This window comes from Anas platyrhynchos, chromosome 2 (assembly GCF_047663525.1).
Source record: "Anas platyrhynchos isolate ZD024472 breed Pekin duck chromosome 2, IASCAAS_PekinDuck_T2T, whole genome shotgun sequence".
Lineage (NCBI taxonomy): Eukaryota > Metazoa > Chordata > Aves > Anseriformes > Anatidae > Anas > Anas platyrhynchos.
In genome coordinates this window covers 22,732,540-22,760,365 of record NC_092588.1, presented here as the reverse complement: position 1 = coordinate 22,760,365, position 27,826 = coordinate 22,732,540, and the positions used below count along the sequence as shown (strand labels likewise).

The 27,826-nt window shown below is 37.1% G+C and overlaps 1 protein-coding gene across 1 annotated transcript in view; it reads right to left on the bottom strand.

Annotated features, from left to right (window-relative positions):
* The window catches only part of STK3 (serine/threonine kinase 3), a 138,205-nt gene that overhangs the window by 25,057 nt on the left and 85,322 nt on the right, over nt 1-27,826 (bottom strand). The window contains exon 10 of the mRNA XM_038173783.2: nt 25,885-26,060. Coding sequence (XP_038029711.1) covers nt 25,885-26,060 — 176 coding nt within the window. The remainder of the gene's footprint in view (nt 1-25,884; nt 26,061-27,826) is intronic.

Genomic DNA, 27,826 nt, shown 5'->3' with positions numbered 1-27,826 from the left:
GCTTCGGTGAACAGCCTTCATGTATTTGATGCACATTTTTTACTCCTATTTGTGTCCAAGTAACACTAAGAAATTAGGCACAGCATATTTAATAAAGCATCTGGGATTTAAAGTCAACAGAATGTAATGCCTGTACAAAATTCAATAACGCCTTGAATTTCTGTAACGTAACCAGAGCACGTATCATTTTACGTTATGTACTTTTTTGACATTGCAAATTCATTTTAGTAAAGGAATCACTGAAGTACACGTTCTCCTCAACAGATTTCCAGTCATTTCCTTGTTTTTGTGAATTTGGTCACCGTTACAGCTATAATCCTTAATATGCCAGAACACTGAACATACGGTGCGTGCGAGGTAAAGCACCTCGATAACAGCAGTAGGTAAAGGCAGGAATTAAAATTTAAACACACTCAAGGATCGACCAAACTACTGGCTAATTAATTCATAAACACCTGGCTTTACAAATGCATAATCTCAGAATATTTTCCTGTGTTCTGTATCACTGACCATTGAATACTTCTAAAACAAAATACTTCTGTGCACAAGGGGTGCAGAAACCGGCTATTAGAAATTTTGACAGTGTTTCTGCATGAGAACAGACTGCTATCCCCACTGACATATCCAATGTTTTGAACAGAGGTGATCAAGTTGGAAAGAGTGTTTTGCATATTCAGTAGGGGTCGGTGCTTGTTGGGAAAAATGATTCTTAACCCATTTTTTGGTTACACAATTCACGTGAAAGTAAGCTATGTGGATAAGCAAATATATCCAAGGCTCTCATGAACGTTGACAAACACCCAGGACTTGATTTGGCTGACAAAATGAGGAGAATAGTGATTGTCTAAAGGAGAAATGAACCCCATGTTTTAACATCCAACAGACAGAATTCAATATATAGAAAAAGAGGAAATAGTAGGAAAATGGTCTGTAACACACCTTATATGTGTAATAGACGTTGATTAAATGTTGAAATACATTACTCATTATTTATTTGAGCTGCAACAGCATCTGAAGCAAGACTCCATTACATGGCATTTCCAAGTAGTAGTCCTGGCATTTCTAACAAAGCAGTAGTTCACTTCATCTGGAAGTGAAGGTGAGCTACATGACAGAAAGAGGAGTTTACCCTTTACATAAGGCCTGAAGTCCAAATTCCTGCATCTTACGGCAGCTCTGCTGTCAGCTTATCTTGGAAACGCTCATTTTCTGTTTCTGTGTCACTGTTTTCCTGGTGATAACAATTTATTCATTTCTGCTTTATACAAGGCAACAAAAGGCTGGTGAATAAACACTCAGATCTGAATCCTTTCACTGTTGTCTGGCAACAAAATGGTCCCTGCCAGTGCAATTACATTGCTTTAGCTATCAGAAAATCCTATTGCTGCAACATAGGCTAGACCAAACACACAGATACTGCTCCCACTAAAGCATCTAAGTGGCCAGAGCTAGCACCTTTCTCCTCAGGAGAAGAGTCTTCCCTTCATCCCTGCTTATCCATCACTCTCGACTGTCTTCTGTTCAGCCAACACCCTGACATGACCTGGTTAGACAGCACAACGGAGTTTCAGAAGGGTGACAACCTGAAGGCATTTTTGTTTAATATAGTAAATCTCTTCTATCATTTTGCACACTGAAAAACTACATGGATTTATGATGTAGTATATTGCTGAATAAAGACAAGTCTCCCTAAAAGCCATGGTGTTTGAATCTTACAATTACTGTCTTGTTTTCGAGAACTGCAATTCATATACCAGGAAAATCATTCCTCAGAGGTTCACGAAGTGTTTCATTCCCTTAAGCTCTGGCACAGCTATGCTAGTTTGAAAGGAAAAGAACGCTGTCTGTCAAACCATGCTAGCGACACAAACACAGCCTGGAGCAAAATGGGCGCGTTACATCAGCACAGAGGAGTAAAATCAGAACCAGCGGTTAAAAAGATAATCTGTAAAAAACACCTTGAAACCATGCAGGACAAAATGCTCTGAGTGCTCATGACCTTTGAAATGAATGGGCACAAAGAGTTAGAACACGGTTCCTCCGTGAATCAAAAACCCTAACAGTTTTCTTTATGAGTCGTTTCCTAAATAAATAAGGGGAAAAAAAAGTCCCCATTTCACAATCACAACAGTAGCAAATTAATATAATTTTGTGTTCAATTAAATCTGATCCAAATAAACTGACATTATTTTTAGTCTCTCAATTGTTCAAAGCACATTTCTATAGCAGGAATCACAGCACAATAAACTTGTCAAAATACTGCAAGAAAGCAAACCTATAGCGAAAATCAGAAGGCAATCCTAAAAACCAGTCCACAAACATTTATTCTTATTTATTTATCTACCAAACTATTTATTTATCAAGATGCAATCTGAAAGTTTCAAAGACCATTTCCTTATGCTGGAATTCATATTTCTAGTAATGAACTTAATTAAGCTTGCTTAATATACTGTACAGTAAAAGATACTGTCTTCTTTCAAGCCCTTAATACCAGCTATAAAGCATCTCAATAAAGTCCACTCACTCTAAAAAAAACACTCCTACAAACTGCTGGATTACATGAATGAAATCCTGAGACTGAAGATAATGGCTGCATCCACACTTTCTACACTGCACAACTATTTTAATAACCCTGGCAGCATCCCTGAGGACAAATTCCTTGCTGTCTACCACTTGCTAGCCTCTTCCTTCTGTGAAACCAATAATTTATTTACATGATATCCGAAAACAGCTCACGCAGGAAACAACAGTGTATTTTATTTATTTATTTTTCATTTGACAGCGTTTTGTCTCAGTGCCCGGAAGGAAAGATTCTGAGTTCAAAAATCTTTTCTCTGAGTCTTTCTACAGTTAGTTTAATAGCAAGCAGCTCCTTTAGGAAGATGGCATACAGACTAACTCCCCCCTTCCTCCACTTGCACAGCCTTACTGCTGCCAAGGGGTTGCAAGGCACTTAGTGTATTTTTTCCTGTGCTGCTGTTCCAGAACCAAAGACAGACTGTCACAACTTCAAACCAGTGCCCCGCTGACAGATGCCCCTATTCCTGAAGAACAAGCTATTCCCACCTGTGGATGCTCAAGATGCAAGTACAGAACTGACACATGGGGGAACTGATCGGATTCTTGGCAGCTACCGACAGCTTGGTTGTGCTCCAGAGCCCTTCAAAGTAGAAACGAACTCCAAATCTTCATCTTAATTCCTGGGGTGGGTATTTATACACTCGCACATATATCATTTTATTTGTGCAATGTTCTCCCTGAGAAGGGAAGGGAAAATTTAATAACCTATACAAATTGAGAAAGTTCTTACTCCTTGGAGGAACAAGAATTGCTAAAAATTGTTCTAAGAGCTACAGATAGGCATAACAACCTAAAATTTTTAACTGAAAATAAAAAAAAAATAAAATCCCTTAGTGGTCTGATCTATAAAACTGTGATGCAGTCTCCCAAGGAAACTGATGAAAGTAACTTCAATTCAGACTTGTTAAGCTACTCTGCATTCAGTAGCACAGTGTTGGTCAATCTACTTTAGCAGGGATACAGAAGAGATCATTTTGTGAGTCATTTTAATCTCTCGGTTTTTGGATTAATGGTGGCTTGGAAGAAGAATTACCTCACTAAATAAAAAATAATTCAGTAGCACAGAGGAAAAGAAAATGTTGGAATCGTTATTTAGTCACTAATCTACTTTAGGATGACTTCTGCTTGCACTCATACTTGAATTACCAGGTCCACACATCTCAAGTATAAGTTCAGAAACCACTGGAAGAATAAAACATCATTCCAGTTACTTTAACAGATATTATCAGTGGATTCGTGTGGTTTTGTAATTCAATGCTTTCTTCCATTTAGGTGTTCATTTAAACATAACGGGAGGGAAACTCAAGTTTATCTGAATTTCAAAATTTTGGAAGGCCAAGAAAAACACATAACAGTCTACAGAAGTCACCCTTACTTTATACCCTTGTCAAGAATACCTTATACTTACAATATTTTAGACCTATCTGCTTTTGATTCCAAGGAGAAAAATGACTTGTAGAATTCTTTCCCAAAAACTTAAGGGACTCAGAATTATCCAGATTATTTATGAAAAACACAAAAAACTAAGATCAGAAGTGGTGATGCTCAAGAAGCGGTGCATTTAGGTACAACATATCTTCAGAGAAATTCTGCCTGCCCAAAAAACTAAGAGCAAAAGCAAATTTTTCTCAAATACAAGGTGTCTTCAAGGTAATCCTGTCTACCCACAAGTTAGTGGCAGATGCAAACTACTACTGAGACCATCCAGATTTTCTCACGTAATTGCTTTAATTTTTCTTGTTTATAGCACCTGTCAAACTACTAGATACTCTGCAGAAAACATGCAGGAGATAGACTCCTGAGACTAAAGAACTGGTAGTATAAGCACAAATTGGAAACTACAGCTTAAGTAACACAAGTCAGTCAATAGCATACTGAATCAGAGGTAAAAGCTGGTATTTGCAAAGAAAAGGAATGAGAGGGTCAAAGGGGGTCAGTACAAATTCTCAGAGGGGCAAACACAGTGACTGACAAATATGTTGCAGAGATAAGAAAGCTTTTGCTAACTACAAATTACCGGTGACAAAAGCTAACTAAATCAGAATTAAGTTTACACATTTTCCCACTTCATACAAAAACCTCCTGTGTAACCTGTGATATGTCACACGTACGATTAATTCATCACAAATTCTTTGATTTAGCCTTTCAGTAACTGTTATCACAATATTGTAACTCATCATTTATAGTAACTGGAAAGGTGGAAGGAGAAGACAGAACAAGGTAAGCGTTTGTATAAAAGAAACTGGATGCAATTCAAAAAATTAGAAAAAGCATCTAAAACAAGGGTAGCAGATACTATCATCAATCTTATAAAATAACATATAAATTAATTTTTGACTCAGATCAGTGATTTCATTCACTAGTTTAGCTTTTTATAAATTAGCATTTTAAATTCTGAATTATAAGATACAAACCATTTAAAAATACAGGGCAACACAAATTTCAGAAAGTAAAAGAGTTGGGGTCTGCAAATACTCTAAATGGTACCTGTCCACACCAACAATTTTAACAGAAACTGAATAAAAATCTCAGTGGCAACTATCATAAAGTGCCTTGCTATGGTGTGGTTATCAGATGATGGGGGTTTTATGTCTATTACAACAGAAACAAGGCAGCAGCTCAAAAAGAAAAACAACACTTTCCTTCCAATTAAAAAAGCTACTTTCTGCTTTATATTTTATTACTTTTAATATTTTCCATACTTTATGGATATCCAAAGAATTACAGCTTGAACTGGAATAGCAGTAAGTGCTGAAATAAAACAAGTTGAACGTCTTCTATAGTCATATTAACATACAAAAGTGTAACTCAATAGAGTGCACTAGCTGTTTACCTCCACAACTCTGCTTCTCTAATATGGTTATAATTAGATTGTATTGTCATGGAGAATAACCACAGTTCAAGCTTTCTTCTGATTTTGGTTGCTCCTAAAGCTTTTCCCTTCATCGTTGTCCCAGAATGCCTTCCGCCTGAAAAAAATCCCAGTTCTTCTAAATGCCCAGATAGGAAATCAAAAACATAAACCTGGCAGTGAAAAAGAACAAGCATTAAACATTTTCCAGTGTTAGCAGAAGACTTGTAGCCTGATGGCAGTTTCATTATTTTAGTTTTTTTTGGAAACGTGTGAAGTTAACAATCCCAAAACTCAAATGAGTAGTTGTTAGGTAAGAAACTACACATTGAGACGTAGGATCCTTCAAGGAGAAAATTAAATAAGCATAGTCCAACCTGACATTATCTCATCTTTAAGTTATTTACCCTTTTCCCTCTCATAAACATCTAACTGCATCCTTGCCTATATACTAAATCATCCTCTAGTTGTGTCCCCCTCTAAACGCTCCCTATATTAAGTTCCCTATTTAAAACCTGTTTTGTTTCTTTTTCCTGTTTCTTTCCAATTTCTACTATTTTTCCTGCTCAGTAAGAGTTTTGTTTTTTAAATTTTTTTTTTTTTTTTTACTTTTTTTTTGTGGTCATTGTTTTACATTTTTAAGATGTTTTTATCAATTTTGTTACGTTTTGGTATCCTGTAATTCCACTTGTCTAATTGAACTAGTGGGTTTTGAACCATACTCCCTGAGCATGCTCCCTATTTAATTCCCAAATGGCTTTTTGCTTCTTTGTAAATAAGACAATACAGCACGAGCTTAAAAAATGTTACTGAGGTTATTGAGTAGTAACTAGAAGGCCTTTGAAATGTGTTGCCCTTATGCATGATCCCAGTATTCATTGGCAAAGGAACTCAAGGTTCTGCTGAGGAGACTGCACACACGAGGTACCAAGTGGTACATGTGCATCCTCCTTTCTTCATATCTACAATCCCACACAAATTTTAACAGGACTTTAAAAGATAGAGTTAAGAATACACATGTGAATATGGCTACTTGAAGAACTTCCATTAGAAGATGAACCCATGGGTGATCTGATGAAGAAACTTAGTGTCTTCAGGAAAACAATGATTGAAGATCCACTCTCAAGAGCTGTATCATTCCCAGGAGCCCTCCGTGATGTTACTGTGCTTAGAAGATGATTGCATGGAATTTACCTAGACAAATCTGCAAGCCTCAATGATGGATACATTTCTCAGATATCAAAGCACACTTGTGCTCATGTGGATGCACATGAATCACACTCTTAGTACTCTTAGATGCTATTCTAACTACACTATTTCCTCATGTGGAAATCTTTATACACACAGGTCCTTCTGCCACACACTTGACAAGCTGAACAATCTTCCTAAATCTTCTCGTCCAAAGAAAAAATAAATAAATAAATAAAACAATGCCTCAGTCCTGGATGTATGTCATTTAGGTAAGAAAACGGTGAGGTTGATTTCCTGGCTTGACTCAAACTCTGCAGGAATCACATGAAGTGATTGTATATATCACCTTGTATATTCTTTCCAACATAAAGAAAGCCAGCATGACTTGAGGTATATTTTTTCCAAGAATGTAGTAATCACTACAAAATACTTTTCACTAAAAGAATCAGAATAACGCAGAAGTGAACGTGTAGCCACAAGGTCATAGAGATGATCCGCAAGGGGATGTAAAGATAACATTAAAGTCTCAATAAAATAAAAATGGTTCATTAAATCAGCCAGAAAACTCCTTCTCAGCTATAGAGAATTTTTTATGAAGAATGTCATGAAAAGATTTCTAAGAGGTAAGAGCATTCCTAAAGAGTGCCTAAAGAACAGCTGCTACTTTTGGTTTCCAAAAGTGATCTGGAGTCAGTGAGGGAGACCTCATCCTCAAAACATGGTAGAAGAAAACAAAGCTGGACAGGCCTACTGAAACATATCACAGGTCCTACAAAAATGGCTTGAACATCATCCTAAAGATTACTCCCTCACAGGTCTCCAGTCTCCATTACCCAATATTAATACGGATGTCAAGAAACAAGTCAATATATGAGTCTGACACTAGATGGATTAATTCCAAATATCTTCTTTTTTGTAGAGCACCAAGATCTGATGCTTCTTTGTGTGTTTATACAAACTATCATCCTGGTGTGCTCTTGGGATTCTTGATGTACAGAAGCTTAGATTGTTCCTAATACTCTACTGCCACAGGGGCTGTATCTGTACAAAGCACATGTCTGCCTGATGAAGTTCACTAGCTCTAAGACTTCAAATGTTGTTCACTAGTACAGCTACTTGCAATCAGCTAGATGTTGCAAAACACCACCAGCTCTGAGCCAGCTCTGACTTGATCACAATTCTGAGGACAGCTAGTCACTCCAGAGACAAGCCAAGAAATTCATTCAGGCCACCCTGAAGTCCTTATACAGAAGACAAGACCTTCTTAGAAGTTTCAGAGAAAGCTGCTGACTTTAATGAGGAGGAATTTGGAAGCAGTACTTCTGTACATGTGATACGGGGCAATCTGAGGACAGTTCTGTAAAAAGAAGTTACAGAGACTGATTTTACTAGAAATTACTAGACTGATTCTCTGTCTGGCAAGTGTGAGCAGTTACGTAGAAACCCACTGAAGTGATCTTAACTGTAGGACAGATGGTATTTGTGCTTCAGATCACTGAGGGGGAACCAGACCTGGCGCTCCTTCCAACCAAGCAGGCATCTGCAGTGATGCTAGTTTCTGAGCTGTGGCCACATGACAGAAGTACTGTGTCACGAAAAGATAAAGAAGAGCTGTTATGGGCCACAAAACTGCTCCCATATGCTTATGTCAGAGACGGAGATGAACTTCTAGCCAAGGAAGACGGCTGAAATGAATGTCAGTGGGTGGGATGGGTTAACTTTGGCTAACCCAGCTGCACTCTCACTCCCCCTCCTCAGCAGCGCAGGGGAAGAAAAAGGGGGAGAAAGCTTGTGGCTCACGGTAAAGTCTGGGAGATCACTCGCTGATTACCATCACAGGCTAAACATACTTGATGTGGGGAAATTTAATTTAATTTATTGCCAATTAAAATAAGATTGGGTAGTGAGAAACAAAAAGACCAGCATTAAAGCAACCCTTTCTTTCCCCCTTCCTCAAGCTCAGCTTCACTCCACTTTCTCCACAGGCCACCACCACACCCACGGCAGCGCTGGGGAGATGGAGGGCCAGCCGCTACGGTCCACGTGTAACAGTTCCTTGCTGCCAGTCTTTCCTCCTCACATTCCTCCTCTGCTCCAGCACAGGCTCTCCACAGACAGCGTTTTTTTCACAAGTATCTATCTGCTCCAGTGTGGGTCCTCCACACGCTGCAGCAGTGCGGCCTTCTGCTCTGCCACGGGGCGCTTCCTCCTCTGCCCCCTTTGGCTTTGGTCTTCCCTCTGTTGTCTCTCACTCTTTCTGTTTCCACCTCCTTGGCCCAACTGATGGTTTTTCCCTTTCTTAAACGTGCTCTCCCAGAGGTAGCACCAACCTGGCTGATGGGCTCAGCTCCGTCCTGCAGCAGGGCTGTTGCGGAGCCACAGGGCAGCACCTCACCTCTTCCCCCTGCTACCGAAACCTCGCCGCAGACACCCTGCACCGGGAAGCAAAGAGCTCTGCTGTATTTCACAAGGTGGAAATTTGCTCAAAATGGAATAAGGATGAAATTTAATATTGTGACATCAAACCTTTTTCTGGGGAAAGTTCTGTAAACAAGAACTGGAGCAAACCTGATCCAGAAGTCCAAACAAATACAACGTCTTTCAGAGCGATATATCTGAAGCAATTCTTGATACTTCTCACAACTGGAGACTTAACTTCTTTATAAATAGAAATTTCTCGAGTATGTTTTCTCCTCATCAAACTAAAACCAAGAATAACTATTGCGTTCAGAACAAATGGCTTAAGCAATCGTTGGCCAAAAACATTGGAACAAAAGAACTTAAATGAAATCCAAGTAAGGAACAAAATAATAGAATGACTCTGAAAAGGACCAGAAAAAAAAAATAGAAAAAAGAAAAATACGTTCAAACACAGAGAAGGAAGACCAAATGAAACATACTTCAAAGAGCAATTAAAAAAATTGGAATAGCTTAGGAATGAGAGCCCAGTGTCATACAGCCCAATCCCCTCTCCAGGGGTGTGCCACAGGGCAGGACCATGGAAACCTCCGAGTAAGTGTTCAAAATTCCCAGCACCACCTGTGAACATGCCTATGGGTGCATTATTAGGAGGGGAGACCAAGGAAAGAATGCGTGCCAGCCTCTCCCGAGAACCTTCAGAAGTCAAATCACGAAGTCCATCATGTGGCAACACCCTGATTAAAGCAGATGACTTCTTTGATAGGATTCTTTGTTATGCCTGTTCAGGATGGTTGCAAACGTGTGGGTTTTCTTTTTCCTAATTATAAAAAAACGTCTCTAAGTCAGTAATCAAAACAGATAGTTCAGTATAATCTTCAACATACAGTTAGCATCAGTTCTAACACCCTCACCATTACTTTTTGATACAAAAAGAATATTTACAGAAAATTATCGTTCTTATCAGTATCATTTCATACCTGAATTTGTACACTTCTCTTAAACTAAAACTACTTATTGCAATGTTAGTATGTTATACAAAGCTACAGAAGAAAGTGATCTGTAGTTCTTTTGCAGGTCTAGGAGTTCTTTCATAATTGAGCGTTTGTTCAAACTAAAACCACATAAAAACATTGACTTTTACAAAAGCAGTTGGCATTAGTTTAGGGATCAAACAACATGGGCACTTTGCAATATCACAGCCACACCTAATCATAACCAAAACATTTCAAGCAATGTGGTTTAACGGGCAACCAGCAAAGCTTGCATATGTATACAGCTCTGACTCATGACTTTGGGTAAACTCCCTTTTATGGCATTTCTGTATGAAGCAACAAAAATGCAGTAGGGAAAAAAAGCCCTTCAAGACAAAAGGCAAGTACTAAATATAAAAAGAATGAAATCTGACATTTTTAATCAGTCTCAAGTACTTCCATGGCAGGCATTTCACTCCACTCAACCTAAGTTACTGGAAAACTTCATGCCTCAAAAACATTCCTCCAAGGCATGTTTTCCAAACCTCCGTAGGGCCAGACCCTTTACACACCACTGTTTATTCGGAGTTGTATCAAAGGAAATAGTGTACTTTTAGGTGCGACGTGAAATTTTTGTAAAATGTGTGATCCCTCTCCAAAAGATAAAAGGTGTGTACCGATACACATACACAACAAAGGAATACATGCCTGTTGGCTTACATACACAGGTGAACATCTGCATGACTGAAATAACTTTACTAAACAAAGTTAATTATATATTATATAAAACTACTTCAAGTCACGTATGTACTGCTAGATGACTACATAGTGTATTATCAGTGGAACTGAAGATGGAGAATACTTTAAAGTTCCTCAAGTATTTTGAATATCTGGCATGTCCACTAGCCTTCCTAGTGCTTTTGAGAATCATTCTCGTCTGCATTACACATAGCTCAGATGAATTGCTCTGTGAGAACAACCTGACTAGACACAAAATTCAAATAGGTAGGAGCGTCATTTTATTGGAACGTGTACAACACTCACAGATGCAAAATCTTTGAAGGCCAACAAATAACTCACAATAAATGGAATATGGTGACAACTAGAAATGCTTACACAGACGCCCACAAGAGGAAAAGGTATGTCTATTTGCATACCTTCACACACTCCAGTACGCTGAGATAACTGGAAGCAATATGACCAGCTAGTGCCGTATCATAACCAAGCCAGTACACTCAGCCTCTGAGCAGCACAATGTCAGTCAGGCTATAGCTGGTCTGCACTCACCTGTAACACATTAGATACACATTCCAAGAAGCAAGAAGAATAACACAGAGAGGAGCAACAAGCTACAAGCAGCAGAGGGTCTAAACTAGTTCATTCATGTTTTTGGATAGTTTTCTCCATTGTTTTAACTGAGATATCTCTATTTTTGTCAAAGAGCTTTCATACTTCAATTCATAGTTAGTCTCAGCTTGTAGTCTTTATAGCAGTCTTAGGTCACCAGTGGCCTAAGTTTGTATTGGATTTTTTCTATATATACATGTATGTATGTATATATGCATGTTATTTAAACATGCATTAAACAAAACTCAAGTTTATCACTGATCTCATCATTTTCCATTTCAGCGTAAGAGGCCTTTTTGGTATGCACAGCAGTGATGACTCATGTACCACACACCTTAACACGTTGCACAGTTCTGGTCCTACCAACTTTGAACTTGCTGTTCAAACGAAGTGACTGGATTTGCATTACTATTGCCCTACCAAACACAAAACCTTTCTCCCTGATTATTAAAAGAAAAATTTGAATCACTTAGTACATCCTACTAATACATAAAGGAATGATTCTGAATAGACATAGCACTGCTTCAGTGAAGCAAAAAATTCTCTTGATTAAGTCTCTGCTTAAAGAAAAACCCTACCAGACTCAGTCTGCATGGATGACAACTTTATCTAAAATTGTGGAAATAAAAATTTAGTTTATAAAGCTGCTGAAAGGTAAGTAGTAGATTTTCAAACATATATGGTGAAAGGAAAAAGTGTAGTTTTTATTTTCTTTTACAAAGGCAAACATTATGAAAAATGTTGTACAAGTCACAATCAGTGTGGTGTGAGAGTGTTCATATACTGAACTGGACTGCCCAGAAGTTGTGGAGTCTCTACCCTCAGACAATTTCAGAATTCAGATATAAGTAAAACAACTATGTATCTTCCTTTCCAATTAGCCCTCAACACCTTTTGATAAGTTTTATGGTCAGAAGAGAACATTAAGAAGTCTAGACATGCCAACAAAACTCTTAACTTCAGTGTTAAATATGAAATTATGAATGGTTTGAGATAATACATAACACATCAGAAAATTATCTAATCTAAGTATTTGCAATGCTTCCTCTGTTTCCTTCAGCAGACATTATGTACTGGGTAAACTGAAAATGCCTGGGATTTATGAATGAACAACTGCTTCGTTGTGCAAAATTCTATTCAGCTTCTTCTGGGATATAAACTATTTATAATTGACAATTTTCTTCTAGCACGTTTCACAAGAACTTACTGATAGCAGGTTAAAAAAATGTATAATCATTCTGAGGCTAGTTCCATTTCTCATGGAAGCAGAAATAACTGACACCTGCACTCTCAAGTCTTACCTAATCAGCTCCTATCTCATCTCACAACATGCATTTTAATACACTCAAGTGGCAACTGTTACATATGCACTACTGCACTGAAGGCTGGGTTGGGCTGACTCTGCCACAATGACTAAGGCTCAAAGCTGCTTGTTCAGAGAAAAACCTTTGCGGGACCAGCTCAGATTAATCCAATCCCATGAGCAGGGATTGGAAAAACTAAGCATGATCTTCCTCATTTCCTTCTCTTCCCTGTCCCTTCCACCCAGGCTCACAGTACTTTATTCCTCTTTTTGATCTCCTCTCTCTACTAGTCAGTGTACTCAGCATCTGAAGACACTGATCTGGATCAGTGTCTAAACACAGTTGTTTGTTTTTTAACACTTTCTTCATTTAATGACATTACTTCAGTTGACAATCATTCACAATTGTGACATTGTTTGTACTGTTTGCTTTTTGCTTACTGGGAAAAACAGCACTCTCCTGTTTATGCTTATAAGCTGCTTGCTAGAGGTGGATGCAGGTTTTCAATCCATGGCTCTACACGGGCAAGCCTGAAATTTGAAAGATTTGAAAAAAAGCAGCTAGTATTCTTTCTTCTCCTAGCTCCCTGTCAGTAAGACAGAGGCTCTAGGATTACTGCAGTTAAGATGTTTTGTTGGACTCCCAACCACTCCTGGTTATCCAACTTGTAGTTATGACTAGGTCTCTTCTTAAAATTTGTGCTTGGCAAGAATGCCTTTTCCTTTCAGACATGGATCATGCTACAGTTGCTTTTCTCACTCCATAAAAAAAAAAAAATGCCGTAAATTGAAAATTGGATTACACCTCTACTGAACAAACATTTCTGTTAGCATACTGTCTTGTTGTCCACTTACTCAGTGACTGTTTTCACAATACACTCAGTACCCTCCAGATGTCAGGTGAAGTTCACTGCACTGATTTTCAATTTAAAGCTGTAAATAGTTTTTTTGAATTGGCCATCTGCAAAATCTTCTCTCCCCCATATGTTACAATGGCAACTGCCAGCAGCAGAGGCATTTCAGATAGCAATTCACTGATTAAAACTGTCAGGCTATTTTTCAATGAAGGCATCTCAGCTCTGGAATTAATTTCTCCCTAACCCATGGTCAAACACAGCTTACATTTGCTGACTTCCATAACACGGGACATGGAATTGCAGAACAATGATCCTGGTGCTTGGTGACAGGGACAGCTTGAGGACCACAGGATATGGTAACTACTGTTCTTTGGTGGTGAGCTATTTCGGGAAGCATGCGGTAAAAGGGAGATCAACAAAGGAAGAAGGAGTTGAAATCAAGCTAGATTAGTAAACTGCTCCATTAGGATTTAGGTAACATTTTCTCCTGTATCTGTGCTAGGTCTGGGGTAGCAGTAGTATCTGTAAAAGCTGTGGGCAGGGACCACAGCTCGGTGCTGGAAGCGAAACACCCCCTCCACACGCCCATGACTGCCAACCTCAAACCCGGCAGCACTCGTCCTCTGCGAGCTGCTGTTGCCATGGCAACAGCTCTTTAAAACATGGAAAACAGGTCAGGTAGTTTCAAACTACGCTGTTCCCACTGTGTTTTCCCCTGGAGTTTCGAATTAGCCCACCTCGGAGATGATCAGCGGGCGGCTGCTGTAGTGTCACCAGCCATGAGGAGAAGGCCGCGGAGGCGCTCAGTAACGCCAGGCCTGGCACACCCACCGCTCCCTCCCCACATCCTTCACAATTCCTCTTCAGAAGCAACCCCCTTTTTCCATTTCCTTTTCCCTGCAAACTTATTTTTTGTTGTTTTGTTTGTCTGCTTTGCTGTTCCTTAACAAAAGGGTGCTGTACGATTTGAATCCTGTAAACCACTAAGTGAAAGGAGCAGTATTTGGCCGTACCCTCATTCCTTCAAAGGGCTCTGGACCGCAGTACCACTCAAACCTGCTGTGCTTTGTCAGAGTACCTGACGTAGGGAAAACCAATCACAGCAAACCAGGCCTGCTTGAAACCCATGAAAAGGAAAGTTAACTGGCTCAAGAGACAACACATAAAACAGTAGAGCAAAAGGATGAGCAAAAGTAGAGCACAAGATTACACAGAGAGAGAGATATCAAGCTGTGAGGTGACGAACACACTCCTACCACTTTCTCCTCTGTTTCTCTCAAGTAACGCTGCTGGTGGAGTGCACACAGGTGTTCACATCTCAGTGAATAATTAATCACAGACAAAATCCCAAAGGACCAGCACTAACTTCATGTTTTAAATTTAATGCCTTTAATTGAATTTGCCTGAATATAAGGCTTACTTACATCAGACTCTATCTTGACTCAGAGTAGTATTCTGTGAGTTAAAGGAAACTCTTCAGGAAGATGGAAATAGCCACAAAAATTCTATAGTTTGCAAAAGCAAACTAAAAAGCCCATTCCATCTTATACACACACGTCACAAGCGCCACGGAGCTACCACTGGTCTATGACCAGGAATGGTATCTGGATACTAATTCTTATCTTTAGTTCTTATCTGTCTTGTAGAGATGCATATTCACACGTATGGGTGACAATCATGAAGTACAATAAATTTGAACTAAAAATAAACAGCCTTTCTGTGAAAGTAATAACAACCAACACTGCAGCTATGTGGACATAGTCCTATGCTCCATTCTTAACATTAAGCTTTGCACTTTATATACACCAAACTTATAGTACTTTGAGTAAAAAAGAAAGGAAAAAAAAGCTCTTCAGAATGAGTCCAAACCTGCTCTAGAAGAGAGTCCTAAGTACACAGACTTTTGACATCATTTCACTTTGTCCCTCAGAATTTTAATGGGAATAAGTTCAACATAAATCCAATCCTGTTCACAGAGTACACATAAATTTTCTTTCCTTTATTAGTGCTTATTTTGGTTGTTACCTTTCATAAATTTTCCTTTTTCATACTGGAGAAAAAGAATGTTTGCTTTAGAAACACATGAACCGCCTTCAGAAAATTAAGTACCTCCCCCCCTACAGGTTCCAGTGGGACTGATGCCTAAGGAACTCCCATTAAGATAGCCTCTGCTTCCATTCATATACTTGTTAAAGTAATTCCTTATGCCAAAAAGCACAATCTTCAACGAGGATACAACAAAAGAAATGAGAAAGTAGTTTTGGGACTAACAGAAAGTTTTGGATCCAAGAGAACTTTCTGGGGTGATGGGGAAGTCTGGTCTGCAAGCATCTTCAAAAAACATTTTTTTCCATTCTTTCTTGAAAGAAGAACATCCAAATATAAAAAACATCTAAATATATTGGCCTGTAGTGACACCATGAGGGAAAAAAAAATCAAACATGTTTATAAAAAGTTCAAACTAATTCACATCTATAAGCACTACAACATGCTGATGATAATATCGTGCACTCAAGGCTGCAGTTTGCAAAATTCTTGCTTCACAGCTACCAGAGCCCTAGTCCATGACCCTGGTCTGCTCTAATGTAAATAAAATAAGTTAAATTCTTCAAAATATTTTAAACTAACTTTTTTTAGTTCTCACTATGGCACACTGAAAGCTATCATGGAAACACTGTTAAGGTTCTCAGCATCAAAACGCTTTTTGAAACAGCTATAAACCAGGTTACTCTAACTTCAGAGCTTTCCTAGAGCACTATTTTGTCTTTGTGCTATTTTGGACTATTTTGTCCTCTTACTTACATTAAGAAACTAAGTTTTCTTACTAACATTCTTATGTCTGTATAAGTCCTACTCTCAACACAAATATAAGCATCAGTAATACAAAGATCTTGAAGTAGATGCTACATAAGCGTTAGTTCTTCAGGTATTTATTTCCTAGGAACCAGGCACACATGCTCTAAACTAAGAATCACTAGGAGAAACCTTACAAGCTGTATAATTTCCAACTGTAGATCCAAATGCAGTTTCACATTTAGGCAAACAAATCAAAGTGATTTTTCTCAAATACTTGGGACATCTAAAGTTAACATGGCTGTCAATAGGAACTTTGTCACTGACTTTAGCAAGTATGAGATTAACCCTTCAAGAGAGGGTTTGTCAATAGCTACAGCTTCCCATACTGGGCGTGCCTGGTTTTATTTTTGAATTGTTACTCATACAACACTAGAAAATAAGTACAAGAACTTGCCAATTTCATTCTGTATTTTTTTACCCTCTACTTGGGTGATTTTATATCATGTTTTTCACCTTACTAGGGACTGGCGTTGTCCACGAAATACACTTTTTATCCAGACACAATTGACAATAATGAATAGGAAAAAAAAATCAACTCTCCAAACAATCACCTTCTGGCTTTACACATCTCTATAAAAACCCTCACTTTCTTTTTTCTTCAACCAAAATTAAATTGACTAATGCATAGCAATGCAAATCTCAAAACAAACAGAAGTAAATATGGGCTATGAGGTATCTCTAGGCAGAGTTCTAGGGTAAAAGAATAACATTTAGATCACTTTAATTTATACATTTCACACATTAATAAAATACAAGCAAATCAGAATTTTTATAGGAATCATTTTATAGAATATAAGAATATTCTCGCAGAAAGATTTTGTTTTCAAGTTTCATAGGAATTCCATTTTTTCTCCTCTGAATTATGCAAATCATAAGAAAAGAATTAAAACTTACATGTAAAACAAAATATTCTGGGCAATCCCTGTTTTTGGCACATGTGTGCAAAGTCCAGTCTAATCAGATATCTATTGACGTTTATTCCAAATAACAAAGAACTCCAAGTATTAAGAGTCCTCTGTTTGGATGTCTTAATGCAAAAATTCTTCCTTCAAATTCCACGTTACTTGCAAACAAAAACCACATAGAAATTTTTCAGTTCTTCATAAAGCTCAATAGTATTAAATATCAGACATTTAATTTCTAGTATTTTGTTTATGAAATATTGTTATCATCTATGCTTAATATGTAGTCTACACATGGTACTTATTGGCTGCCGATCAAAACACAAGGCACAGAAATCTAATACGGGCTTCTTGATTATTGAGAGATGGCCACAGATACTGAACTAATCCAACATTTTACTCTTAAATTGCTAGGATGCTATCTGACAAGTTCTCATGCTCCTATTTGAGTCCAGTAAAATAAACAAACAAACAAAACAAAAATGCTTAACTGAAGAAAAGAAAAAAAATACCCCATGCTCTTTACCAAACCACATAATGAGGAAACCCTCTTCAAAACTAAGGAGGTACAAAAAATTAACTTAAAACAGTCTTGCAAAATTCCAGTCGCCCACTCTCCTGAGGCAAGTTTTATTTTTACCCCTTTTCATTATCATTAATCATCATACCAAAGAGTAGGAGAACAGATTTTGTTTCTTGGTGGTAAGTGTGCATGATGCTTTTATAAGAGATGGTTTTAAGGAACTCAGCTGAATCCCACAAAGTGACACGTGCATCCCTCGGTGTCAGCACTCACTCTGGGGATCAGACATTACCCACAACGGTGCAGTACGCTGTGCTCTCATTAATAGTCATTTATGCAACATGGAAAGTATTTGGATTAAATACCACCACCACCACCCCTTTTCTTTTTTTTTTTTTTATGAGAGAGAAAACAGAACTACAGAGATCAGAAACAGAATTGTTTCGATGTACAAAAGAGCATTTTCTAAAACTTATCCAACCAGAACTGTTTTTCCCCAAGTATTGCAAAGCTCTTTCTAGGCTGTGCCCATTACCAGGCCATCCCAAGGGTCTCGGAGAGGCACAAGCAGTTGGTTATTATGGAAACAAGCGCTCCTTTAACCAGCACTGCTGCCCCAGCCCACCGGATTCACTCATTCCTTTCATTTGTTCTCTTCAAACCACGCATAATGTACAGGCATACTGTATAACTAAATATATATACTATAACTACACTTCAGACTCTATTTGAGCTAATGAGGGGGAGAAAAAAAGGAAGTTAGACCTTTTTAGGTTTTTAAATTTAGACTCCGGAGTAAAGCAGTTTCATTCTTAACTCTAAATGAAGAATTTGAAAATTGGTTGAAAAATAAATTTTGTAGTGTGTTGTCAACTAGAAGCTATTTTGTAATTAAAAAAAAATAAATACATTGCACACTGAAACTATTTGACATGATAAAAAGTTGAAGATAGCAGGAATGCTTTAAGCTTTCAGGTTAAGTTTTAAGTTTTAAACCCTGTTCAGTTTTACTCGCTGAATCTTGGCTGAAATTTTCCAGAGGCAGACTCATGTTTGGAAACACTAGTTGACTGCTAATTGCAAAAATTGTCAAGGTTACCCAAGGTCTAGATCCTCCAAAATACTGAGACTCCTAATAAACAGATTAGGTATGCGACTATTTTTGAAAGCTTGAGCTTGTTGTGACCTATGTGTTCTCAAATTTTTTTGTGATTATAAAGTTCAGCCACCAGCAGTAGCTTAAATCCTCATAGGATTTAAGGCTGCTGGAGACATTTACAGGAGAAGGTCATCTGCAACAGTCGTCTGCTCCAAGCATGATTAACTCCACCAAAACTATTCCTGACATGTTTATCTGACCAGGTCTTTAACAGGCAATAGCGACAACTCCTGCAACCCTCTGAGGCAACCTACTGTAGCAGTTTGTTATTCCATCAGACGTTCTTCTCGCTGCTTAGCTTCAAAATACAGTGCTGCAATTTAAGCCTTGGAGTTCCTGTCTCATCCTCAGAAGATGTGTGAATGAGAAGTAAAAATACATAATCCTGTTATTCACATGGAAGAATGCCAACAAGCTTTTTGTCCCAGAGAGGTGTCTTCTGTTCACTTTTAGGATACAAAATTCACATTCACCTTCTAAAACTGCAGAAGTACAGTGCCAGCGCTTTGGCATGAATGATTTAGTGATCAAAGTAACAACTTTAAAATAATGCTAGAAGTTAAGACAAACAGAAAGGATGGGTTCTGTTTACAGCCTAAATAATTCATTCATGTGTAAGACCAAATTATTAGGCTTGATTTTCCATTATTTACATCTAGAATAATTAGGAGCATTTTCAAAGAGAAAAGATCGTGTATTCAATATCACTCAGAGAAACACTTTGCTCATGTAGTATTCTCCCCCACTTTCTTCTAATAATAATTCCCTTTCTGTTGTTAGAATATATAAACAGGATTTAACTAAATCAGTTGGTATTTGACTTGCAGAATTAAAAAATAAAAATTAAAAGTTTAATAGGTCGGTCTGTTCTCTTTGCCTAAGGGGGGAAAAAAACAATACATTTTTAGTTTACATGTCAGGCCAGCACAACCTCCCCCACTGCCCGCCCGCACAGCCGAATAAACCACGGCCGTGGCTTGCAAGCTGTCCACGCTGAACTCCTAGCACCCACAGCACTCCCACTCAATTACCCCCACACCGCTCAACACACGAGAAGCAGAAAATCTCCACTGCTGAAGTTCACACTGTCCTCACACAATGATCTCGATAAAGCGCATTATATTCATTATACTCATTTCACAGTCTCATCTTTGAGGTGTCTCTGACCAGAAGTGAATGAAATTCTGCACACAGACTAATTGCTGACACGAATTCATAATTATTTTGTTAACAATATGACACTGTAAGTAGTCTTCTACTTATCTCATCTGCATACACACCACATGAACCCAGAAACCTAAGTTTCTTATTTCCTCAGTTAAGAAAGCACGACACAGATATCTCCATTTTCTGATGTTCTTCCTGTCAGCATCTGGAAATGCTTCATGATATACAACTAAGTAAAAATAAAGCAGAATGAATCTATGTTAATACTTCATTTAATTTTTTCATATGACTTCGAGAAGGGTCTGAAATGGTTGAAATTAAATGAATTACATTCACTCACACTAATTAGAAAGAAGACTGTATCAACAAACTCATCTGCTGCTTAAATAAAATCAGTCTAAATACAGCCAAGATTTTGGATAGAGGAGCATTTCCAATGAAGATCAGGCTAGGCTAGATCTGCCTGGCTTCATTAATAAAGTTTTCATTACATTTTGTACAGCTTTCAGGTATTTTACAGTATTGAATTTTTAGTGAATAATTTGTCACATTGTACATTTGTAAACGATAACTAAAATACTCAGTATTTGCAATATTATTATTTCACAATGATTATACTCTGAAGAATTTCATCTGGTTAAGACTCAGGGAAATATTCTGCCTAGGGTAACAGATGGCTTTTCAAATTTTTGTTGCCGTTCCAGAATCTTTAAGTCACCCAAAATGCATCTACTTAAACATGATACTGTAGTTACTGGAAAACATGATCTACATGTTCACTGTTTAATATTTAACAATCTGGATACCATTCCTGTTTGGAAATAATTCTACTAACGACAGAAATCATTACCCTAGCATTGCTATAGTAAATAGATTTGCCTTTTAACATTTTATCATCAACATTTTAAAAATAAAAAGTAAGTATTTTTCTCATTCCAAATGAAATTGTACATTGAATTGGTGCAAATTAAGTTTGGCACCTCCTTCTAAGTAGTGTCCACTCACAGGTTACCATCAATTAGATATCACTTCATTGTAATGCGTGTAAATCCTTTGCTAACATTCTGTCCCACACTGACACACATCAGGAGGTTTTACACAGCAATTTCGTATCTTCATGACAGGTTAAATGTTATGATAAAGTAAAAATGTAAAAAGCAGGTCAATTTACAAAAAATTAATATATAAGATTATTCTTGCAAGCTAAATTTTAACTGGTTTTCCCCACATGATGGAAGTTTCAAACATTTTTTTGCTTATTAAAAGTTCACTGTATTTTTTGGTGAAAACTTTCATATAAGGTACATTAAAAAAAATGACAAGAGCTATATACAAAACAGCACAACATCTTGAACTGAGAAAAGCAAAAGGATAAATCTGAGCAAGCTGCTTCCATGACACCTTTATTTATACTGCTCAGTTAATACACCCTTCTCTCCAGCATCAACATATCTAATGGAAAACTACCATCATAATAGCAATAGGGTTATTCAAATGCCCAACACCTATAATAAAAACATCTGTTCCTAAAAGGACTGGTCGCTTAGGCAGTCAGAACAAGCACCACATCATTCAGTCTAGTTTGGTACGCTGTTCCAAACAACTGTCTTGTGAGCTGTGAGGCAAAACGACTAGAAGTAGTCCCGTTAAATAATTAAGCCTCATTATGAAAAGCTGCTTATATCATACATCATTAACATTTCCGTGAATATCATTAGTACTTCTTCAGAGACATTATGCTACTTCTCCTCACAAGGAGTAGTATATTGTTGACATCAAGGTTTGCTGTGAATAAAACATCACTTAACCCCAAATAAAATTGATCAGATTAGGGTTTAAAATACTGCTTTAATTTTGTCATTTGCTGCATGCCTTAAAAATAAGGGAGCATGTAAATAAAATGAATGCCTATAGTCAGAAGTAATCACTGAAAACTAAAACCCAGTGGTGTTTGAGCATGAAGTATACATTCAAATTTTAATAAAGCCTGATGTTTCAACAAGCACTAGTCTCTTTTTGTAAGATTTATAGCTTGATTTATACCTTAAGCACTCCCCTTTTCTAAATGCTCAAGTGATACATACAAATATTTCAACAGAAATGCATTGACCTAAGATTCACTGTCATCAAAGAGCCATATTTTGAGGTTTTCAGAATTTACCCTGAGACAACAAATGTAGACCATACAATAACTGAAAGTGATGATTCAAAAATCCAACCCTCCAACCCTATATAAATTCCTGGTCACAGAAAAGACAATGCTGAAGAATGCTTTTTTTTTTTTTTTTTTTTTTTTTTTTTTTTAAAGCAAGAAGAAATGTAGTAAACAACACCAACACCAAACCCCACCTGCTCTTCATGGAAAACAACATCCATGTCCCGAAGCATACACGACGGGGTGTATTTGGAAGAACCTAATATTTCAGGTGACTGTACAGTTTCAGAATTAAGCATAGTTAGAAGTTATTTTATAATATACCTGATTCAGTACTTGAAACAAAACTTGAAGGTCTGCAGTGGCAACTTTTTCTTATCAATTCACGGAGAATGACTTCAGTAACTAGCATGGACTGATCAAGAAACCGAGGGCCATCAGGACCAACAGTCAACAGGAGAGAGAGGGATCTCGAACTTCCATATGGCGTATCAGTTAAAAAATAGCAAGAGCAGCTTTTGATTTTCAAAGCAGATGGACTTGAAACAGTGAAAAACAAAGTGTAAATACGTACTTTCAGAAGAAAAAAATGCTGCTAGCTTTATTTTTTTTTAAAGCTCAGATTGGTGACCAGAGCATCTTATTTTCTTGGAAAAGTCTCCTGTTTTCATTGGCAAGTAGTTCTTAAAACATTTACGTCAGAACAGAAAACCACGCACACAAAAACTTTCAAACCAGACTCAGTGCTAAATTCATTTTGCATCATTTTATACATTCATTTATCCACTTTACGAGAAGAATTTCCTGCATCATTTATTTACATTATCTAAAAACATTAGCAAGTGCGTAAGGCTAACTGCCATTTCTGCATTGTATGTCTGTTTTAGCAAAATTAAATAACTGTTTATTGTTTTAATAAAACAGTAGAATATACTAGTAATTCTAATAGGATAAAGTATCACTGAGACCTAGAGCAAACCTACTGTTTGCCCAGAAGAACTGTCTCCCAATTCTGCAGGTTCATACACGGAAAGAAGCAAACTGATTATTTCAAGGAATGATAAGGATCATTTCTTCACCCTGTTACCTCCTCCCAACTACCAGTCTCTCTGTATTATTTTTCTTCTCCATTTTATGCTGTAAGAGACCTATCCACTAATAAGCTTCAAAGTCTTTCTATGTGATACACTCAAATACCTCTTCTCAGCATGGCACTGTCTCACTCCAGGCTCTCAAGTAAAGTGCTTGCTGGCTGCCAGTGCTGGCACGCGATGTGTGGCTTAAAAAGGCTTATGGTTAAGAAAGCTTTCAGTGGATAATGGTATTCAAACAAACAAGTTTGGTTACCTCCAACTTACAGACAACTCCCTTTTATACAGAAAGATAGAGTACGATGAGAGTATACTACCAGTAAGTTAGATTATGTTAATTTATACCTTCATTCCAGTGTGTTAATACCTTTAAATAAAATGATGACTGTCAGCATCCCTTTCTAGATCCCATTAAACCCAGCTCCAACCAAAATAGAACAGAATGATTTAGTACAAAAAGTTTTCATTATTTATCCCTTTCAAGAATTGTTTAAAGACTTCGTGTCAGCAACTTAAAACATTCATGATGATCTTATAAAAAGTAGACAATATATTATGCATGCTGCCCACTGACTTGGCCTTTCAGAAACTCTCTCGCAGACCACTTACCAATATTGCCACTCACTGTCTAGAAGATAAAGGGAAGTCCTTCTAAAATGTATAAATAAATAATAATTGCCTATGGTTCAAACCAGCAGGCTGTTAAAACCAGTATCCTGCGTCACATCAGCTGCTACCAGATGCTTCTGAGAAATGTATTCCTTTAGTGGGCTCTGAACAGTGCATCCATTATTGATAAGTTTTTCCTAAACTCTTTCTTAGGCTGGTTTACCCGTCAAAATATTTGGCTTTTGTTGTGCTTAAAACCAAATCTACCCCAAAACTAAGTAACGTACATTGCCCACACGAACAGCCATTCATTTTTAAAAATCCTAATTGTTCTTTGATCAGAATCATTTGTAGCAACAAATCTTACAGCATTGCCTGCCTTTTTAGGAACTCGAGGACAAACTGTACATCGTGTAGCTTCTAAAGCCTTGCACATGCCAGTCACGTTAACACGACCAGCAAGGTTCGCCTACCACACAACAGCATCGTTGCTTCTGAAGATCAGACCTCCCCCAGCTTTGGTTCTAGGACAAACTCTTATTTCAGGAGGAAAACTCACATGTACAAGCAGTATCAACAAGCTCCACAGGATTATTCATGTGCAAAGTATTCATGAATAAGCACTTACAGAATCAGGATCTTTAGCATTTACAAAAAAAGAAACATTTTTGCTTGCATTTCTTAGCAAGTGATGGAAAAGATAGAATGAATTTCCAATCATTTTAAGGGCACTTTTATTGCTACTATAATAAACCCACTTAACAAACAGCCGGTTATTTTCCAATGAATAATGCAAGTAATTATTTTGTTAGTCAATTATCAGGATGACTATTACATCTAATGGTCAAAAAAAAAAGCCTAAAAAAAATACCCAAACTAAAATTCAGCTTAATCAAAACTCTGTCAGCAACAGCTTGTACTGTGCTGTTAAACTGGCTTTACTCCAGCAGCTTAAAATTTAAGAGTCAGCTTTATGTAGAAATGCAGTAAGTGAAAACTGGAAAAAAAAAATCCCACACCTACAGCTGTCACCTAAAATTAAACACAATGTTTTTCTCCAAATCCCAAGTGTACTTTCAAAAAGGTGCCATGTGATCATATTTAGCTACTGCACTGCAGTGAGGAACATGTTTAAGCTACAGCAGATAAACTAAATTCTTTCATTCAATAATATTAAAAAAATGGCAAGAGTAAAAACCAGGTGTAATTATCTGCAAGTTTCTTAACAAGAGATATTTATGCCACTTTGAGAGCATCCTAAAATTAATATACACATATTAAAGCTTAGAAACATATTTTTTTTTGCCCCTGCTATAACTTGCGATGTAGGCAAAAAGAAACAAACTACACATATACTGGAGGGGAAAAAACATTCTAAACAGATAGACTGGTGCTAGATATAATAATTCTACATAGAGAGATACATGCTCTTGGAATAATATCACTGTTTTGCACAAGCCAGGTTGTTAAGTGATCTTAACCATCTCCAAGGATATTGATTAGATGTCTCCATCCCGTTTAAAACATTTATCATCTCACTGGGATACTCACTAAACATGACAATATTACACACCTGTAGCAATTTTTCTTTAATGGACCTGGGTCAAATGTGAAAGTTCTTGGAACATAAGATATAAAGAACCAAAAATACTTTTTCAAAAAACCTGTAGTTAGAAAGAAGTATATTTATAATGTCACATGGCACCCCTTATTGAAAAGGTCCTGCATAAAGCAAATGTACTCATTTCACAGCCAGTATGAGACATTAAGATTAGGTAATTGGGTACTATTCTTGAAAGATTACTTATTTTGCTTGCAATTAACACAATTTTAGAATGGAATTAACTATTTTGGCAAATATAAAACAAACGGCACGTGTGAAAGTATAAAAATGTACTTACAAAATCAAAGTCTCCATCTTGAGGGACTTTCCAGTTATCAGGGAAAACATTTTTGGATATGTGATAAGGTTCGTGCATGTTCTGATTACAATTTTCAGGGCTTTTATTCTTGGAATCTTGTTTATCAAAGTAGTCCATGAAAGAAGGTCTTTGAACTTGCGGTGAAGTAGCATTTCCTTAGTTGAAAGAAAAAAAAAAAAAAGAAAAGAAAAAAATTAAAGATGTAAGATTTACTGCACTGTAAAATAAGCTCCGTTTTTTAATTTTCTACAAGTTTGCAGAAACTAATACAGTCATCCGTACGTGGTGCATGCCTCCATTTGTCCCCTGAGGATCGTTTGCATAAAAGCTCATAGCCGAAGAATGATAATTTTGTAGCAAGATACAATGTGGAGAAATGTTCAACACATTTCAGAGTTGCACACAAATAATATTAGAAGTTACTTCATGCGATATCTATTTGTTGTTATAGAAACTGAATAACACAAGGTGCTAAGCATCCCTTTGGGTGCTGAATGCCCTTAACTTTAAGGCCTGGTCCTCATACACATGGAGGAAAGCAACAAAGTTCCAGTAGTTTCACGCAAGGTATGACTTAAAAAGTTATTTAGAACTTGAGGGGAAAAAAAAACACTAAACATGCAAGGCATGTCTAAATGCTACTCCATCAAATTCACTGCCAGTTCAGGATTCTCAGCATATTATGGGATCACACTCTACAGATGGCTGCAAAGCGCCCATCTCCATGGAGTGGAAATCCTGGGGGATTTTTGTCATCATTTGTGCAGCTGCAAGAGCTTTACGAATCAGATCAAGATCAGTGCAAACTCCCATTCTAATATCCTTTTCATGGAACTAAATTTTAAGAAAAATATCTACAACCCTGAATGCCTGAAATTTGCTTTTATTTCACAACAAGTTAATTACTAAACAGAACAATAAATAAAATAAATGTTTTAATAGTTCTCCATAGCTGTCACCTCAGAGCCTATATTCTGCATAGCATTATGCTTCATGAAACACACATTTTCTTACAGTGTAACACATCCCACAGAGAAATGAAATACATTTCTCCAAGTAAAATACGAAACAGGATGAGAAATATAAATAACCAGCTGAAAAAAAAAATTGCAGGTAGGACTGCAATTATAAATATTTATAAAAATTTTCAATTATAAATATAATAAAAGAATTAGGATTTCTTATATAGAAACCACTTATTTTAAAAAGTGAAAGACACTGGAAATATCTTTTTGAGCCTGTTTCATGATCACTAGACCTTGCTATCTCCACACCTGGCCTTATGTTGGCTTTTATTAATTCATTAGTTGTTTTATTATTATTATTATTCACCTCTTTCACCTCTTATTTCATCATCTATTCCTATGATGACCCTATTCTCTGTCCTGAGCTTTTTTTTATTTGTTCATATTATTTCTGCCTGATTAATACATATATATATATATTTTTTTAATTAAACCTTATTTCTGCACTACCCTCTTTTATAGCATGTTGATTAATTTATTCTTTTCCTTTGCTTTTTCTATATCATTTTGTAGAAGTACAATTTCTCCTGGGTTTTTGAATGTGTTTTTCTGCCTTTATCATTAATCTAAGTTTTACTGTACAGGCGTCCATTTGCTTCTCTTCTGCTTCATGACGATTCCCCCATTCATTCTGCCATGTTTTCATACAGACCTTCTTCTCTCATTTTTTTAAAACAGTTTTCCTTCCATTGTAGTCATATTTTCTAATCCCAGATCTTAATTATCTCATTGGTCTATCATTTATTTAATGACAACTGTCGACCATATAGAAATATTCAGGGAACTAAGCTCCAGGTTGAATTTAGCAGACCACACAGCAGATACCCTAGGCATTTCTTGATCACTTGAGTATGGAGCAGCAGAAGGGATGAAAAGGAAGCAGCAGCGATGCCACA